Here is a 20,373-nt window from a genome sequence, read left to right as displayed (position 1 = left end):
TTGATCCGCGACCCATGATATTCTATCCCACCCATTCTCGTGATGCCCTTGTTGTGTCCTCAGAATAACACTGGTCTAACTCGTCTTGGAACTGCCATGATGCATCGATTGATTCCCCACCATTCTCTATGTTAGGTAGTTTCGCCCTCGAAATATTTGACTCGATTTATGTTTCTATCCATCTAACTCGAACTGTTTCTCTCTTTTGTACATCTTGATTGTAGGAGGACACTGCTCTTTTCCCCTATTGTAACTTGCCTCGTTTGGGATTTCCTTTATCCTCAAAAATAGGTTTTGACACACCCACGTTGAACACCAGGTTAACTTTGAGTATTGTCGTCAACTCTATTTTGTAAGCCCCCCGGCTTGCTTTAGAATTCTGAAAGGGCCCTTGTGTCTTTACCAAACCAATGGTAAGCCATAATGTAAAACACTAGGAAAGTGTTTAAGATGTACCTCGCTCATAGTTAGTTACTTGTTTTAACTACACTATTTGCATCATCACTTTTCCTACAAAGTCCAATGCACAACACATCTCTTTCATAGGTGGTAGCCCCACTGATAACTCAACAAGCTTTATGTCAGTTTGCCACACCTATAGCATTTTTAAGAGGGTCTTTGTAACATTCCAATCTACCAAGCCAATGTTCTTACCACAGTGAACATCTTCGACTGGTTGGATTGTCAACAATACCTTGATTCCACCTTTCCAGTCATGACTCACCAACACAATGCATTGTCGTTGATGGATATCCAAGATACATATGCAACTAGTAAATGGAACTAACAGAGCATTAATCTTGTCAAGGAAATTCAATCCAAGAACAAAGTCGTAATCATCTAAATGAATTACCTCAAAGTCTTTCTTGCCTTTACATTGACTAATCTGTAACTCAATTCCTTGTGTTATTCCCACAGTTAGGACCTCTTTAGAGTTAATAGTCTTGATCTTATTAGTCGATTTGCTAATTGAGAGACCAAGTTTACCCACAGCTTTTGTAATATCCTGTTTTTTAGTGGTGTCAGAAACAGTGGTTTCGGGGCCACCAAATCTGACGAATAAGTTCGTAAATATTATTATTTAATATTTATGAGTCAAATGTTACTTTGAAAAGATTTTTGATTTGATAATTTATGTTATTTAAACTATTTATTAAGTACGAGTGGTAAGACCTTAAGGTCAAGTGGTTTTAGAAAATGAGGTATCGGTGTTCTCCTTTATGGACATGTCCTTTAATGAAATGATGTCTAATTTCAATATGCTTAGTTCTAGAGTGTTGGATGAGATTCTTAGTGAGACAAATAACAATAGTATTGTCACACTTGATATGAATGATATCTACATCAATTACATAGTTCATAAGTTGATGTTTCATCCAAAAAACTTGAGCATAACAACTATTGGTAGAAATGTATTCCGCTTCGGTAGTGGACAATGCAACACTATTTTGTTTCTTTGAAAACCATGACACTAGCATGTTGCCTAAGAATTGACAAGTACCAGAGGTGCTTTTCCTATCTAATTTACAACCTCCAAAATTTGCAACTAAGAAAGCATGTAAGCTAAAGGATGAGTCTCTATGATACCAAAGACCTAAATTATGTGTGTCTATGGCTTGTAAATGAGATTCCTTAGGACAAGATTGATGTAACAGTCTGTTTCTCAGTGGTGTCGAAAATAGCAGTTTTGGGGCTACATATCCGATGAGTAAGCTCGTAAATATTATTATGGTAAATTATGTTATTTGAATAAATAACTAAGCTTAAGTGGTGTGTCCCTAAAGTCAAGTAGGTTTAGAAAATGAGGTATCGGGACCTCGTTTCTATAAACCAAGCCCATAAATATTTTATTACATGTTCACAGAGTGTTATTACGGTCATATTAAAATTTGATTAAGAAATTTTAATATTTAGATAATTAATTAATTGGAAAGGACTAAATCGTAAAGGCTACAAAATTTAAATTCTATTAGTTAAAAGTGATAAATAGTTAAATTAATAAAGTTAGAAGGGTTTATGTGGCAATAATACCATAAGTAAATGGTATTCACTGTTGGTGGTTGATATTAGTTAATTTATATGTTATTTTAATAAAATAAAAAGAAAGTTAAGTTGAAGTATACTAAAAATAAAAAGAAAAACATTTTTATTTTATTGTTTTTCTTCCTCAAGCCGAAGAACACCATTGTTGACACCAAGAGGTTTGGCCAAGCTCTCTCCTGTGCATGTGTGAGATTTCGAGGTCTGTTTTTAATGATTTTTATGTTTTTGTGATCGTTTTAGTTTAGTCTAGCTAACCTAGGGGTCAATTTGTAGAATTGTTAAAAGTTTAGGGACTTTCCATGAATAAGTTTAAGGTAGTTTTGAAGTTTTATGGTCGATTGTTGAGTTTGGTTGTTAAATGGACATATTTTGTTAAGTAATTTTTTATGATTTTAAGGTTTAAGGACTTATTTATGAAAATGGTATAATTCAAGGAAAATATTGTAATTTTTTTTATAAATATGGGCTGTTATAAGGTTGGGTAAAAATCGGCTAGCATGATTTATGGTTAAAAATGGTGAAATTGTAAGTTTCTCGTTTAGGGACTAAATTGCATAAAAGGTTTTGAGGGCAAATTCGTAAATTTTCATTATTAATGGTTATAAGTTAAATTGAATACTTTAAATGTTGGAATGGGGTTAATTGAATACAAATATTTATCTAGATCAAGAAAGAACTCGAATGGACATAAATCACGAAAAAGTCAAAGTAGCGGAATAGTGGTCTGATTGTGTTAGAAGTTGTTATGAGTTCAGGTAAGTTCGTATATTGAATCATTCATTAATGGTAAAATTTTTAATTGCTATTGAATAATTAATGTAAGTGAATTGATTATTATGTATTACATGGTTAATTGAATTTAATGATTAAAGTGGGTTAGTGATGAATTTAAGAACAAGTAAATTTCATGAATGGTTATACAAGATATTATATCGAAAAGGGAATTAAAGTTAAGTAAGGAAAATATGAATTTCATGGAAAAATATTGAAATGCTAATGTGAAAATGAAGGTCACGGATAATGATATAGAAATAGACTCGTTTGAACCTTGTGAACGCTTAGGATACAAATGACATGTCATTAGGGATTATATGTTTCGGGCGCTGGTCTTGGATGTCCTATCAATGGCTGAGGTCCTGCATTTGTTACGGATTCTCCACAGCTCGTGTAGCTAACATCCCGACCCACAGCTCGCGTGAGCAGGCCCATTTCACAGCTCGTATGAGCATTATTGAAAAAGTTATGGTTATATGGAAAGGTGTTCCCGAGTATCAGATGTTATTCTATATGGTTCAACGGGTAAGTAAAGGTTAATGGAAAGACATGTATAAAAACTTAATGTTACTAATGTTCATATGAAATGGAAAGGTGGATATGCACATATGAAATTGTAAAGGATGAGAATTTATCATGTAATGGATGAAATATGCATGGAATTCATTTCTTTATTTATGTTATGTTTCAGAGATGCTATGTTACTCATTATCTACTAACTATGTGGATTCAAATGAGTAGAATGTGTAACGGATATATATATGTGATGGATGATATATAAAGCCTAAATGTTTATTACTTATATGCCATTATTTACTTGAAATTTATATGTAATGTTATACTTACTAACCCTATGAAGTGGTGTGTATAGGAAAGGAAGTTTGGTGTATGACATGATGAAAGTATGTTGGTTGTTTAATTCAATATGTTCGCTAAGTTTAAGTTTCCTTTATACGAGCTTACTAAGCACCTGCAAGGGGAAACACTAAGGGGTGAGCTACACGAGCTCAGTGTGAGTTCAAAACATATCTAACAATGGAATCACATATCATAAACCAAACAGTAGTTCGATAAAGAAAAGTACTTATAGAGATATGCAGAAACAGAAAGCAAACTCAGAACCAACATCCCAAAAATATGCACGGTCAAAGCATACCAAATCACACACAAAATGCTCAACAGATAAACCCGTCAACGGGTCGATATAATAATACTTATCATCACAATCCAAAATGTCATTACGCTAACACCTCAATACGTGTAGAATCAGTCAAAAATGTTATTACGAATAGACAGATTACAGACAAATAGCTCACATCCAGATGCATATGAATGCAGTCAAGTATTAAAAACCTACCCATCCAGCCAAAACACCTCTCCATCCCCCGATCACACCCCAAAAGAGCTGTTTAAGCTCATTCAACCAAACACACCACATAGGACCTCAAAAGGCCTATCCAACCCTACACACCATGTATGTGGACTAAGCCACCCAGATAATAATACGCAGCAAGACTGACGTATCTACAGTACAGTGCATTGCGGTAAACCGCTGTACATACAAGTTACAGTTTAAACAGCCAAATCAGATAATAGTACACAGCGAAGCTGACGTACATGCGGTACAGAGTGGTAAACCGCTGTACCGATAAGTTTGCAGTTAAACTGCCAGATCAAATCAAAATCAGTCTTCATTCTCTTCACAACCAACCCAAAAATTACTTTATGCAAGTGCATGTATGCTTACAACCTCACAGAAACAATGAACACATCGACAAACAGTCAGACAGAAACAAACATGTACATACCCAGCTAACCGGGTTCAAAATCAAATATCTCGCACAACAGTCGCAAATAATACATAAGCTTATATCCAAATCAGAGTTTTAACTACCCTTACTAAAGCCTAGTCAAGGGTTGGAACACACAGACACATTTTCAGATAGAAAAATATATAGAACTAAAATTGGTGACTTCGACCTACACGGCCATATGTTCTGGCCGTGTGGAAAAGCCTAGGCCGTGTAGGGGTCAACACGCCCATGTGGGAGGAGGCACACAGCCGTGTCAGCTAGGGACATGGTCGTGTGAACAGGCCGTGTAACTCACTGTCCAATTGCGTTAAATTATGAGTACAGGGCAACACGACCGTGTGAGGGTCTCACACGTCCGTGTGAGATCCCTAAATCCTTAAATTAGCCACACGACCGTGTGGCTCCAAACCACTAAATTGACTAATTTCCCTAAATCAGCCACATGGCCATGTGGCACTAAATCTTGCCCGAAAACCCTAATTCCTAATTGTACACTGGCGTGTGAACTACCCGTGTGGCCACTCGTGTGGTCACGAAACCACCCTAAAATAGCTCAAAAAAACATGATTTCACCCTCAAAGCACTTTCTAGCCCTCGATAACTCGAAATTATACCAAATCAACATGTTCTAAGCATAAAAACAGCGGTACAACATCGTAAATAATTGATTTGAGAACACACACATAAAATGCCAAGTTTTATAGAGTCAAATCGGGAATTCGCAAATAAATTAGAAAATATACGGAACCCACACCTGATTTGCGATCAATGACGTCTAGACACCGACTCGACAACAAGAGGGTGACACTCTCCGAAATCCATAAGCAAAACCATTTCCTAAAAAAAGAAAAAATAAAAATAAAAATAAAAATAAAAGCAAAACAAATGAGAGATAGAGGAAGATGGAGAAAGTGAAAAAGAAAATAGCAGTAAAAAAACTAGAAAAATAAATAATAATCATAATAAAATAATAAAATAACACTAAATAAAGGAAATAATTATCTAAACCTTTAAAACAAAAAAAATGGTCCTTCAAATCACTTCTGAGGACTCGAACTTAGGACCCAAAGGCACACTAACAAACTAGCAACCATTAGACTAGCAGGCCTATTCTCTTACTTAAACGCGCAACTAAACACAATAGCACAACCTACTCACTGACCCTAACCCCAAAGCTCAAGACTTCTAACCCTAAAATTCAGGGTGTTACAATAGGAGCATAAGTTGAATCATAATATATTCCTTCCTCTTAAGTGTAACCTTGAGCAACAAGCCTAGTCCTGTTCCTTACTATGTTACCACACTCATCTAACTTCTTCCTAGAAACTCATTTAGTACCTATGGTAGATTTAACACAAGGTCTTTCAACTAGGGTCTATATTTTACTTCTTTCAAATTGATTTAAATTTTCTTCCATAGCCAATATCCAATATTCGTCATTTAATGCTTCTTTGATATTTTTAGGCTCAATTCATGAGATAAATGCAACATAATTACTAGTATTTCTAAAAGAAGATCTAGTAGTTACCCATTTGGATAGATCTCCCAAAATCTTACAATCCTTCAAATAATTATACTATCTTGGATGATGGACTTCTTTTTCCTCTAAGGTGAGCTCTTTTAGAACATTTTGTGTATGTTACTAGATCCTTTCATTCGATGATTAATCAATTTTCTCATCATTGTTCCATATTCCTACATCATCATCATCACAAGAATCTTTTCTAGGAAGGAAGTTGGAATCATCGAAAAAAATGTATGGACTCTTTAACTACTAAAGTTATTTTATTAAAGACTCGATAAGCATTAGAATTTAAGCAATAACCAAGAAAAATTCTTTCATCACATTTTACATAAAATGTAACAGCCAATTTTCAGTTAAAGGTGATCATGGGCTGGGCGGCCCGACCCAGCTCGACAGCCTGCCCGAAATATGGGAGGGTTTGGGTAAAAATATAGGCCCGAAATATAGGTTTAGGCAGAAAATGAGGCTCGTTTAAAAACTGATCTGGGCCTCGGGAAAATTTTTTTAGCCTAGGCCTGGCCCGGCCTGGCCCGAAACATAATAAATATTTTTTTATTTTTAAAATATATTTCCCAAATCCCAAATATCCCAATCTCATTAACCCATTCCCTCATTTCCTATTTCCCCTCTTCCACGTTTCTCCCTAACCCTAAGCCCGTGCCCTCCTCCATTTTTTTCTCAATTTGAGTTCACCTCTGGCAGCAATCCACCTCCGGTCCTCCACCGATCCACGACCAGACCTCCACGGCTCCACCCATTTCCAGAATCAGAGGTTAGAGCGAAGCTACAAACGTTGTTGCCTTACAGTTCTTTTTTTGTTTGATGTCTTTTCTGCTTAGTAGTTCAAAACCTTGTTTATAATCTGTCGTTGTTGCCTTACTATTGTTGCCTTACAGTTTCATTTGTTTAGTCGTTCAAAACCTTGTTGCTTCTTCCATCCATTGATTGTTGTACCAAGTGCCTGGTTTATAATCTATCTTCTGCTTTCTCTTAATTTCTCTTATCCTGAACTTAACCAAGTACCTGAAAAGTATTGTAGAAGACAATCTGGTTTGCAGGCATTTTTATTATAAACCTTGTTGTTTGTTGATCTTTCAGCACACACTTCTTATATTTTGTTTTTTTTTCTTTCTCTGATCTTTACTGTAAATATAAGTAATCTTTCATGGATTTTAGATTCACTCCCCCCTTTTGAAGATCGGTTAATTTATAATTTTTGTTAGAAGACAAAATTTTGTCAAGATCCTTGAGTTTGGTTTAAGAATCTTTTTTATATCTGAAATTTAAAGCTCATTATAGTAGCAATTTTTTCTGGGAACGGTAGAAGCTTTGGATCTGCCGTTCCTTCAAAGTATTCTTTTGTTTCACTTGTCCCCAAACGAGATTTTAGTAATGGATGTTTGCAGTTGGACAGCATGCAGATGCAGGCAAAGGGGTTATGCCTTAGCCCTTTGCTTTGCAAGAATTGTCGCCTTCCCTCATTAACCCCAAAGGTCGCTTTCTCTCAACCCAAAGGTCCCGCCTTGGCTATTCACTACTTTGCTATCCCATTTTGGTTTGGATAAAAAACATAATTATTTGAATCAATTTTAATTAAAAATAATCTTTTTATTAAATCAAATACCAAATTATTATATTAAACAAAAAAAAATTTTAGGTCAAATTATGATTATGACCTTCTTCTACGTTGTTTAAAGCTTAAAAGATTGGACTGATGACATGACAAAAAGTTATAATACAGTTTGATTTTGTCAAGTATGAGAAAAAACACCAGTTTCTCTTGACCTTGACTTCCAAGTTGAATGTAATAAATGCTCCAATAACAGATTCAGACCCACACAACATTTATTTGTGTTTATGTTTTATAAACCCACACAAAAAACGGGCTGGGCCAGGCCGGGCTCGGGCTTCGTATTTTTTTCCTCGGGCCCATATTTTGGGCTTGGCTGGGCCTAGGTCTAGGAAGCGGGCTGAATTCTTTTTGGGGCCCGACTCGAACTCGGCCTGGCCCGGCCCATGAGTACCTTTATTTTTAGTGAAATCGGAATAGTAGTTTCGGGACCACAAATTTGAGGTCAAAAGAAATTTTATTTTAATATTATTTTATGGTCTATGGTATGTTAGGAATGTCATAGGAAAATCTTGTTAAGAAATTTTACCGATTACATGTCTAATTGGTTAAAAAGGACTAAATTGAAAAAGGTGTAAAACTTGTTAATTATGATAATTAAATGACTAAATGGCTTAACTAATAAATAAGGGAGGACATAAGGCATAAATATGCCTAAAGTTGAAGGATGAGGCGACATAGCATGAGAAATTAATAAAATAAAAGCCAATTAATGGCAAAATAGTAAATAAATAGAAATTAAAACAAACAAAATGGAATTAATTGAATTCTAGACATTTCATCATCAAACATTCGGCCAAAGCAACCATAGGAGCAAGGGTTTAAGCTGGTTCTTCATATTTTGGCTTCATGTGAGGTCAATTCTTGCCCGTTTCTTGTAATTTTTATGTTTTAAATATTGTTACAATTAGGTCCAATTAACCTTTACCTTAGTTTTTGATTTTATTGAAAATCTTGGAAGTTACCATTGATGATTTTATATGATTTTTGTAATGGCCCAAATTTGCCCAGCCCAAATCAGAAATAAATAAATAATAAATATAAAACCAAAATTAAAAGTCCAAAAATAGTCCCTTTACACCGGGCTCAATGTGGCCCAAACTAAACAGACCCTAAATCTGAATCAACCAATATCCCCAACCCAAGTTACAGAAACCCAACTAACCTAAACCCAAAACCAAGCCCAAATACCCGCAGCCCAAAACAGAGAAAATCAACAGCAGGAACCCTAGAACCTCCAACGCCGCAGCAGAGCCAGGCCTCCTCCTCGCACGTGTTGCGCCTGCGCGCATGTAGCGCCTCTGCACCAAATCCACGCGAGCCTCCACGTCCATTGCTCCGTGCGCCTGCAACAAACAAAAATGAACAAAGTAGCAGGCAAAACAATATAGCAGAAAGGGCAGAAAAAAAAGGATGGATTTTTGATTTATTTTTCTTTTGGATCCGACTATATAAAAAGCCATTTTCGGTATTTGAGGAGAATCCACGCATATTGTAGAAAACTCAAAAAAAAAAAGAAGATCAATACACAGAAAATCAAAGTGTTTTTTAAGGTGATTTGAGTTTTTCTATTCTTTGATTCTTTTCCTTGTTTGTTTACTGTTTGAGAAGAGAAAAGCAAATAACGCGAGAGAGTTTACCTTCATTTCAGCGCCATTGAATCCCTATCCGCTTCGTCGCGATCGGAGCGTGGACGGGGACTGAGAGTCTTTGAAAGGGACGGTGAGACCGAGCGGCCCAGAGAGTTTTGTTCATTTTTTTCTTTTGGTTTTCTTTTCGATTAGGGGAAAATATCATATGGCTTGGAGTTTTGTGTTTTAGATGGTGAAGGGAACGTCGTCGTTTGAGGCTAGGGGCCATGACTTCGAAACGGCGTCGTTTGCATGCATAGATCCGCGCAGTGACCCGATCCGAGGGAGGGATCCGCACGTTTTGCCTTTATGGATTATTTATGCAGCAGGTCCTCCTTTATTTTGCATTGTTTCAATCCGATTTCTTTCAATATTTTTAATTTATATCATATATTTTATTCTATATTCATTTTAGTCCAAAATCAAACGGTGACGTTTTTGTTATCTGAATTTGAATTCTGTAACTTATGTGTTTAATTATTGTGTTAGTCCTCATGCTTTCGATTGATTGCAAGTTTAGTCCTCCAAGTGCTGGATCTTCGATTTAATTATTGTTTTTTTTAATTTTAATTTTTTTTTCTTTTCTTATTTCTTATCCATCATAATGTTTTGTTTAATTTTATAAACATTAAATGTTTTGTTGATTTATAACAAATTTTAAATATTAGGATTAACATTGTTTTCAAACTTTTTGTATTATTATAATTTTAAGATACAACATACTGTTATTTAAAATTATTATTAACATATTTTGAGTTTATCAACATTATTTTAAAACTTGTTTTATTAAATTCTATATTACTATATGTTTCATCATCTTTTAATATATATAGACATTTTATACTGATTTGATAAGCTTTGTATATATTTTAATAATTTATTTTGTGTTATAACTTTTTTCATATAGCATTTTTAAATGCCATTATATGGGTCATTAAATTATTTTAATGTATATATATATATATATTGTTTTGATATGATTATAAATTTCAAGTATTTTTATATCTATATATATATTTTAAGTCGATTTCATTTATATAATTTACTTCTTTCAAAACCTATTTAGGTGATTACGTATTTTCAATTATATATGTATTGAGACTTTTACATGGTCATTTTATATGCTTTATTTAGGTAAATTAATAAATATATTATTTGTTTCAAATTTATTTTAAATACTACTATCCAATGTTGCATTATATTGTTTCACGACCATTTAGAGTTCATGTGTAAATATTTTAGTTTATAAATGATGTTATTAATAAATGTTGTGGTATTTAATTCATTTGATATTTGGCAATTGGGATTGATATTTGCACAACATGATAAAAAATTGTTGTAGCCATTTTCGTTTGAATTCATCCATTGTTTATTATCCCTTAGTTTGTATTTAGATCACAAATTGTATCTTTTACATTATATATTGCTATTCAATCATGTTTCATGGGTAAGAACTGTTTTTTTATTAAAGCATTACGATCCTTTTATTTCGTAAAGTTTTTAAAAGACTGGGTGTTCATAATCCTCAAGAGAATTGAGCCCTAACTTACTGGGCTCCAATTCTTCTCAATGAATTTAGATAGCCAAGTGCTTATTGTATTAAAACCAAAAAATATAATATATATTTAAAAATATTATATACTTTTGGATTTTAAAATTTTTATACTTTTTAAGAATACTATATAATTTCTTTTTTAAATCAACTAATTATGAATTACACATTGTGAAGTTTTCAAATTGATTTTTTTCTTTTGGCAACACTAGCATTTCCTATAAAAAAATATTAAGGTTGCTTCAATTATATTTTACTAATCAATTTCCATTTCCAAAACTATAAAGAATAATTTGCCTAAATTATTCCTTCTTTTATGAAAATAATAGCTTCATTATCATTTGTATTTGTTATACATTCTTTGAATCACCCAATACTTAAACATAAATTTTGACAAACTTCGACTTTATCTAATGTCTTACCAAACACTTAGGCTCATCCTCGCCAAACACTAAGTCGCATGAAGTGAGCTCATGCAATTCTAATAAGATATAAATAACACTTGTCAACATTCGTCAATCCGTCACTTATTGAGTTTAATGTCGTTCTTTGCCCTAAAATGGAAAATTTTCTATTTAGGGTTTTTAAATTTTTTAAAATTTTAAATTAGTAAAAGTAAAATTACACTTTGCTCCCTAAAATTATAAAAATTTGATTTAATCCTCTAAAAATTTTACATAGATAGACTATTCAAATGATGAAATTATATTAATTAAAATTTAATTTCAACCTAAAAAAATTTACACTTTCGCGCTTGCTCACTACTTAACACTTACATCTATAAAATAGAATAGTCAATAGTTGAGATCTATGCCAAACCAGCCTCCTCCTATGAGTATCCTATCATCCAACTCTAGAACTCCATTGTTAGTGGTTTTTTTGCGTTACCTATGATTTGAACTACCAATATTGTCACCTTACATAACTTAATTGATTGTTATAACCAGCATTGTGTAACCGACACTATTTATTCACTCTCTAATTGATTGTTGTAACCATTATTAATTATTTCGAGAAACATATTTATTACACATGGATTTGTGTATAGCTTGCTTGGCTACTATTCCAACAAAATACTGAAACACAATTTGTCCGAGTGAATGTTGGCATTGAGGTCTTGCACTGTGACCCGACAATTTTGCAAATCATCCCAAATGACCCATACTTTCCGGGAAAAAACAAGAAAGCGTCACAAACGACAAAATGAACAAAGCAAAAAGGATTGCCTGTTTGGGTTTGAGATTTAAAATATTTTATACCATATATTCCTTACTAGGCCATAAAATAGAATAAAAGTACCCAGATAATATATATACTCCAATTTAATTAAACGGGGTGATGGATTTCTCCGTCAACAGTATGCTTGCCTTTCCCTAACTACACGTCGCATGCTGCTGGCACCATTTCTTCCCCCTCACAGCGCCACGTTTCTAAAACTCACCTCTTTCTCTTCCTCCTATGATCTATCACCCTTGTTTTCCTTTCTCTTCTTTTCCCTTCTATAATCAACAGCTTGTGAGCAATAGCCGACACAATCGTGTAGGGTTTTCAATTTTCTGTTGTTTTCTTTTTTCCTCCCCGTCTAGTTTTTGTTACTGCAACACTTTTTTTCCGAGGACAAAAAACACAGTATTCTAAAAAGAGAATAAGAAAAAGATGTAGAAGAAGAAAATGGTGCTGGCGGTGATGGTAATAGATTAGTGTGTTATCGGTGGGGATTTGCCGGGATCAGGTTGGCTAGAGGAACAGAGGAGACGGTGAATGATGCAATGGAGAATGCCGAAATCGAAGTATAGAAAAAATAACAAGCAATGTGCATTGCCGCTTATGCCATGCAAGATGCCGAGGACTCCCGATCTGCTTCACAAGATCCCTGAGTAATTATCAAATACATAAACTTAAACCATCCTATACTATGTGGAAAAAGTGCGTCTGTAATCTGTTTATATCAGTCGCTTAACGAGAATGGATCCTAATCTATTTAGGAGGGAATAACTGAAAATAAGGAGAAAAAATTTGATTCATTATTATCGTGAAATTACAATTTCATACCATCCTTTCTTTTCACTTAATATTATTTTATTACTTATGTTTGCTAATTCGATATTACAAGTTAATTAAATGTTAAACTATATTTGTTTTTTAGTTTTTGCAAATTAGAGGAAATACAATTTACTTCAACATTTTAAGTGCAAATGAGGTCTTAGTGTCACGGGATAGGAAGGGGATAGGAAAGGTGGTTGCCTAGAACCGAGTGATAGATACACTCGTCTTACAAGTCACATGTCATGAACAAATCACACGCACATATCATAGTTACACATCACAAGTAGTGACTCAAATTCATGACATGAGCAGTGTGATGGACGCCCGTGAAACCAATAGGCCAAATGTTAGGGATCAATCCTTATCTAAATTTTGGCGTTTGTTTCATTTTGCTAGAACTTAATGTGGTTGATTTATGGCTAGGTTTTGTTTAATGTTGTTCATTTTACTAGGATATTTATCTTAAAATATAGGTGTATATGCTTAGGTGAATGAACGTGATTGAAGTTTGTAGTAATTATGATTTTACTCAAATTTCAGTTTGAAATTTCTATCTATATTGTGTATTTTCTTGACTGGAGAAAGCTATAGTGGATCCACTTATGTAATTTGTAAAAGTGGAAAATGAAATGTGCGTCATTAGGATAAATTATAAGCTTGATGCAAGATTAGTTAGTCACTCGTTGTAATTAGGGTTTAAGCTTAAAAAATCTATGACATTGAATTGGTTAGATTGAGGGTTGTCTTTTTGTTTTTCCCTTTAATTATTTCCATGAATCAGCTAGCTTAATTATATTTATGAATGAAATATGGTTCATGCATGTTTGACCCCATTTTTCTTAATTTAAGGAAGGAGAGAAACTAAAAGACCACTAATGATCTCTTGTGCCTGATCAGTCGTCCATATCATGACCAAAGTAGCTGCAAAAAATGTTACATTATTATGATTGATCAGGCCAATTGGAGATCGGTTTGGTTTAGTTTAGTTTATTAGTGGGACTTGAATAGAATAATACTAGTATTGGATGCAACTTAAAACATGTTACATTTTAAGTGGAGATGCAGGTCTGAATTTTAAAAATGACATTGTTAGGAGGAATAGTCATGAACCCCAAACATGAACATTGATAAATTGTATATATATAGGATAGAGCCGGAGATCCTGCCTCAAGGACCATGGATGCACATCCATCTGCCTTCACTGATAAAAATTAATTCGTCTTATTTCTTTTCTAATTATTCGGATTTGTTTTTTCTTCTTGTTGTCGGTATGTATGATGGATGATTACTTATGTTCTTAATTATGTTGCTAATAAAGCTAGAGCAAATGTCACTTATTAGGAGGCTGGTGATGATGGAGTTGATAATGCTAACCAGAAGCTTAAAATAGTTGCATATGTTGCTTCAGATAAGTTTGTTAATGTTTTAGATACAATGGCAGGAACAATTGTCTGTAAGAAAGACAAAACAGTCGATGCCTTGGGCAATACTTGTCAGAAGATAAGTGTGTGACTTCTGATAAAGCTGATGATGCCAAAATGAAACAATGACAGGAGTTATGCAATATGTAAGGGATAAAGCAGCCAATGCCTATGAAGAAGGCAATCAAAAAATGAATACAGCTTCATATCATGTTATTGTTGTCAAGGAGAATACTGCCAAGCTGTAAATTATGGAAGTGATAAAGCATCAAACACCTATGATGAAGCTAAAGAGATGATGGAGAATAAGGTAGGAGAAGCATATGCTTCATTTTCTACTTGCCGACTTAGTGAACCATTCTGTGAGTCACTGTCATTATTATTACTTTTCTGTTCTTGAAGCATAATCTTTCAAAAATAAAATAAAATTCCCCTTCAGTATAGTATTTGAGGAATGTTAATCCTTTCCTTTTATTTCCTATTATCTAGAAATTCACATGCAGATATTGGAATTTTGATATTATAAAAAACAATTTGTGCACTGTCTTTTGCTCATTTTGGTAGTATATTTAAACAAAAAAGGTATTGGAAGCATAAAACATAATTTCTCCACGTGACAAATTTCATGTTTCTGTTTTTCCAACCCCATATCAAAATTGTAGTGCATAGTGAACCTGGGCTGTGTAAGTTTGACAATGTAGTGACCTGGGCTTATCCTTGATATTTGGAAACTGGACTATTAAGCCCATTTGCAAGAAGATTTTCTCCATAAATTGTTGCTTCCTAAATATTAGACCCAACAATTCGTGTATTTGTGTTCATATTATTATTTTGTGTCTTATTTTATTTTGTATTTTAGTTACTTTTTTTATCATGTTCGTGTCACTTAGGAACATATTTTAACTTGTCTGCTTGATATGACGGGAAATGAATGAAATTTGTAGTTTATCAAATATTGTAGTCATTTTCCCCATAAATTCCTCTAGGATTTTTTTGGGGGGCATATATAAATTGTACTATTTACCTATTGGAAAGATATGAATATAATTAGGTTTTGTCATCCCAAAGTTTGAGTTTACCTATCAAGAGTATTTGTATTTGTATTTGACAAGAGGTGTAGGTAGAGGTCTTGGTCTCATTACACTTTCAAATTTGTTAAGTTCTTAACCTTACCATACTCGAGAAATGATAAGAAAAAAAATAAAAGCTTATTTTTAGCTTTTTCAAAAATTTATAATTTGATATTTTCTTGATCAGGCCTTTCGAAAATTGGATTGAACTCGAGGTTGTGAGAGGGTTAATCTAGGTAAGTTTTGAACTCAGCTCGAGTAATTCTCCTCTCATTTTTAAAAAAGACTTCATAGCGAACAAAGTTCATTCATGTAGTCTCTTCTAAGAGATAGATAAGTTTTTCCTTAAGATATGACATTTATTAAATTTGAGATTGAAATATTAGCATATGTAACTCTGTATAAAAATAAATAAATAAATGGCTAGGCTTTTCATTATGCCACCCTTTTCTTTATAGATGACCCTTTTCAAGTGACTGCATGGATTTCATGTGAGTTGTTCTTAAATGCCTGTGAGAGGCTATGACCTTCCCCTACGGATTATGTGTGGATCTTGGTTAGCTTTTCTCCCAACATTTATATGTGGACTAACCTAATTACCTTCTTTATTTTTTTTCCTCCCAGTGTTTCTATTTCTTCATTCAACTACTTGACCCTCTAGACTAGAGTTTTACATTGTTGAGCTGTGCACGTAAACCCCTACTTAATATTTATGAAGCTGAATCTTTTGAACACTAACCCTACTTGTCTTCAGTCACCTAGTTATTATAGCTCTACACGTTTGGTTAGTATACCTCCTGTTTTATATTTAAATATTAATTATATTGTATGCTTCAATACTACTTTATATTTGCATGTTCCTTATTGCCATGTTCATGCAATTTCTCAGCTTTGTGGTTGATTGATTTGAATATGGATATACTTGTCAAATTGTTTGAAATATCCTCTCTTTCGATGCATGTGATTGTTATGAATAGACTTCTCAAATTATTTAAAATGCATGGGGAATTTATTATATTATATTATTTTATTTTTATCTTACATCTATCAAATTGAAAAGGGGATAAAAACAAAGAAAGAAGCTTAAGATTAAGCTTAATTCCACTAGCTTATGATTATGACTAATCAAATATCTATTGTCTATACATGCAACAAACTGTGTTGGCAACATTTCCCATAGCTACACCTTTGATTGGCCAAGTAGACAAAATGGGGTTTTGTTTTAGATACATTGCATAACATGTATGGCCCAGAAACTGAATAATTTGCAACACCAAAACAAGGAAATATTCAAAGTTTGAATCTATGATCCAACTTGAAAATGCAAAAAAATGGGAAAGGATTTGAAAGAATGGGATTTTTATGATGCCTTGTTAATCATGTCAGTATCGTAAAACCCCATCATATTCCGTTTGCTCTGGCTTTTTGTGATTAATGGGCCAATTGGAACATTTTGGAGGGGGAAAAAAGTGGGGAAAAGATATGCATACATTATATTTTGTTAATACATGTTTTCTTTTTCTTTCTTCTCCTTGTTTTTCCATGGAGAAAAGTAATTGTAGTATATAAACTTTGTGGTTTAGTGAAAGAGAGCTTAAGCTGTGATTCCTACAGTTTTATAATCTGCAAAAGTTTCTAAGAACTGTAAATAATAAGAAGGATTAGAGAAGAAAGACTGTTTAATTTTGGTAAGCATACATTTCTTACAAATCAGGAAAAAGAAGCAAATATAGTAAGAATCTATGTCCTCCTCCATCTCTATTTTGTTATTCACATTTTTATATCCAAAAATTATTCTCTAAATCAAATGCATATATATTCTGTATGAAATTGTTATGTGTTTTAGGAAGAAATTAGATGTCTCTTACATTTGTTCTCTTCATGGCTTGTTTATTGTTGTGCATCCAAACTTTGAGAACCTGTCTCTTTACTCCCACTTGATCGCAAAACTGTTGCACTTGTTCATCATCTTGTTTCTGGATTTTCCACCCCAATTTGTCAGCAAATTCCATCATCTTATTTTTTTGTTCTTGGCTGAACTTGGTTCTGAATCTCTTCTTTGATGAATGTGGGTGTGAAGGTTGTTGCCCTCCTTCACTGAAATGGAACATATTGAGATCTTCGCTCGAGGACTCGGCCTGGCCGCCGCCACCAAAGCTCATCATCAGTGGTGCAACGGACATAGCAGGAGGACTGGCAGACAATCCAAGGGAGAACCTTTGATGGTGAAGAGGTGTTGCTCGTGGAGGAGGACGTACAGCGTTTCTCCTTGTGTTGTTGTTGTTGGTATAATAATAGCTGCTCGGTGCATACTGTGATTCCCCGTTTATTTCTTTCCTGTGAAAACTCCTATGACATTCACAGGCCGCACATTTCAACGCTTCCGGCGTGCCTTCTTCGCCGCTCGGCATGAATTCCCCGCAACCATCGACCACATGGCCGCCCATACCGGCGGCGTGGTTCTTCAAACATTCTTTATACCTAATCAAAGGACTGAAGCTGATGGTTGCCGACGTTGGACCAGCGACTGGTTGGGGCTCCGGTGTTGGCGGTGATCTGCTATCTGCCGCAGCTGCTATCTCACCGGTGGTAGCTGTGGAAGCTGAAACTGGATCTGGGTCCGAATCTCTTCTGGGGTTAGGTACTGAAAGTGGATCATCTAGGGTTTGAGGTAGGTTGGGGTCACCATGAACCGTTCGATCTCTTCTTCTTTCTCCCGTAGCTAAATTTACAGGTGCTGAAGAATAAGAGTCTTTGTTGAGTTGATTTTTGTAACTAAAAGAGCTTGGCATCCCCATTTCCTTATTATCTTGGCCTCTCAGTTCCATTAAAACCTTGATCTAAGCCTTCGATCTCAGTTTTTTATTATTAGGGAATTAATGAACTAGTAATCTGTATGTTCTCAAACCCATCATCATGACCACATGCAATAATTTCAACCCTAATTCATCACCACTTCTTCACTTGATCAAAGAAATAATTAGTGGGAGAGACAAAACTATCCCTGACTTTGACGTTTTAGTGGTAAACCCACCAACTCGTTTCACTAAATCCCGATTTCCTGTTCCTGGAGACGAAACCCAAGTGCTTGAGCAGTGTAGAGACAAATGAAAAAATTTTGAAGTGACCAAAATAAATTTAATTGTATATAAACACCCTAGAAAAGTGATAAAAATATAGTTTTGGAAGCTGAAACAGGAAAGGGGACTATGATATGGGGCCCCTTAGCTGAGACAAGTTTACAAAGAGCTTACCTTGATGAATTAAGACTTGAACACAGATGTTTTTTTTCTGTAAGAATCCTCGAAACTCTATTTAAGACCAAACCAAGAAGGTAAGCGTTGTTTTAGCATAAATTAAGGAAGGTGAACTAAGGAGATGGTTGGTAGGAGAAGAGAGGGATAAAGAAAGATTTGTGAAGGGGTTTGTGTTTCCTATCACCCAATTGACCCCATAAAATCCATCAATCAAAGGAAACAGGTGGGTTTGGTTTGTACTCTCAAAAACAAGTGATGAGCATTAGAGGATGGTGACACTGAGAGACATGGTACAATCGACAAGCCCTCTCCGAGCTTGCACACTGGTCCAGCTCCTAACTATTGCCTCGCCCAACACATTTCTTTTTTGGCAACTGACATCTTCTAGTCTCTCCTCTCTATCTGATATAATCCCCACTCTTTGTAACCCTAAACAAACCCCAAACAAGCAAGGCAAAGTAAGATTCTATGGAGGCAATATATGTATATGTGTGTGTTGATAGAATTGAATTGAAAGGGTTGTTTGGTTGGCCACACTAAGACAGTTCCATGAGAAACAAAAGCTGATTACGGAATCTCTTAAAGAGATAATCAGCAAGGAAGAGGAGGAAAAAACAAAAAATAAAGAGGAGGAGAGGAGAGGGGAGGACCCCCGTTTATTATCTTTTGTGGGCTTGCAGGAATTAAAGTGAAGATATGGTGGTCCACAGCACTGAACTTGTCCTTTTAGTGTGTCTCGGATTCGCTTTCTCTCTCTTTTCTCTCTTGAGGCATGGTTTGTTTCAGTCCAACTGCAGCAAATTCTTTGGTTCTAAACTTATCTCGATTAAAAGGTTTAGGTAAATTTTTGAGTTGGTAACTTAATTTTAATAAAATTTTACTTTGAGCATAAAAAATAAAAAGTTTGCGATATGAGTGTTGTTGTTAGATATTTTTATTATTTTAGTATTAATTTGATCTTATATAGTAACCAAACTTAGTAAATTTTTATTTTTATCACTTATTTTATTTTTTTCTTTTTTAAGAACTAATTTTAGTTTTTTTTCACTGATGGAAATCTTGATCAGAAAACTCATTTTCTTGTTTTTATTTTTCTTTTTAGAATTAATTTTAATTTTTCCCAAAAAGGGAAGCAAAAAACTTAAGATTTTACTTTAGTTTTATAGTAAAAATCAACTTATCTTTTTACTTCTTCTTTTCATAATTAATTTTAGTTTTTGTAATAAGAGGAAAATATCTAGGGCTTTAGAGAAAGTTATCTGGATTTCTATAGGAAAACTGAAAACCATTTTATCTAGTTAATTTCTTCTTTTTTTAGAATTTAGTTTTCAATAAAAATAAAAAGTTAAAGTTTACTACAAGGAAAGATTTGAGTTTTATTTGAAATTGAGTTACAAGTGAAAATTTTGAATTTAATCTTAGCAACTAAATGACTCACTTCTCTATAAAAACTCAAGGTTTTTTAACAATTAAAATTAATTCTTAAAAAATGAATGATTAAAATAAAAATTTATTAAAGTTGAGTGACTAAAATGAGCATATGTGATAACAAATTAACAACGAATAACTAAAATGGTAAAAGTAAATAATGACAATGGCTAGAATAATAA

The 20,373-nt window shown here is 34.0% G+C and overlaps 1 protein-coding gene and 1 long non-coding RNA gene across 2 annotated transcripts; one reads left to right on the top strand and one right to left on the bottom strand.

Moving 5' to 3' along the window:
- The first annotated feature begins 12,279 nt into the window (after positions 1-12,279).
- Positions 12,280-17,058, top strand: LOC105803795 (uncharacterized). Its single transcript, XR_001136620.2, has 3 exons — positions 12,280-12,846; positions 14,457-14,746; positions 15,694-17,058. It is a non-coding gene; the product is annotated as an uncharacterized LOC105803795 (long non-coding RNA).
- A 109-nt stretch (positions 17,059-17,167) lies between these two features.
- Positions 17,168-19,417, bottom strand: LOC105803794 (zinc-finger homeodomain protein 6). The gene is made up of 2 exons (XM_012636193.2): positions 18,761-19,417; positions 17,168-18,573 (listed from the first exon to the last, which is right to left on the bottom strand). The coding sequence occupies exon 2, from the start codon at positions 18,332-18,334 to the stop codon at positions 17,360-17,362; it is 975 nt and encodes a 324-aa protein (XP_012491647.1). The 5' UTR covers positions 18,335-18,573; positions 18,761-19,417; the 3' UTR covers positions 17,168-17,359.
- Between the last annotated feature and the right edge of the window lie 956 nt (positions 19,418-20,373).

Source organism: Gossypium raimondii, chromosome 11 (assembly GCF_025698545.1).
Source record: "Gossypium raimondii isolate GPD5lz chromosome 11, ASM2569854v1, whole genome shotgun sequence".
Lineage (NCBI taxonomy): Eukaryota > Viridiplantae > Streptophyta > Magnoliopsida > Malvales > Malvaceae > Gossypium > Gossypium raimondii.
Note: the sequence above shows the minus strand (reverse complement) of the source record. Positions and strands in the feature narration are given on the sequence as shown.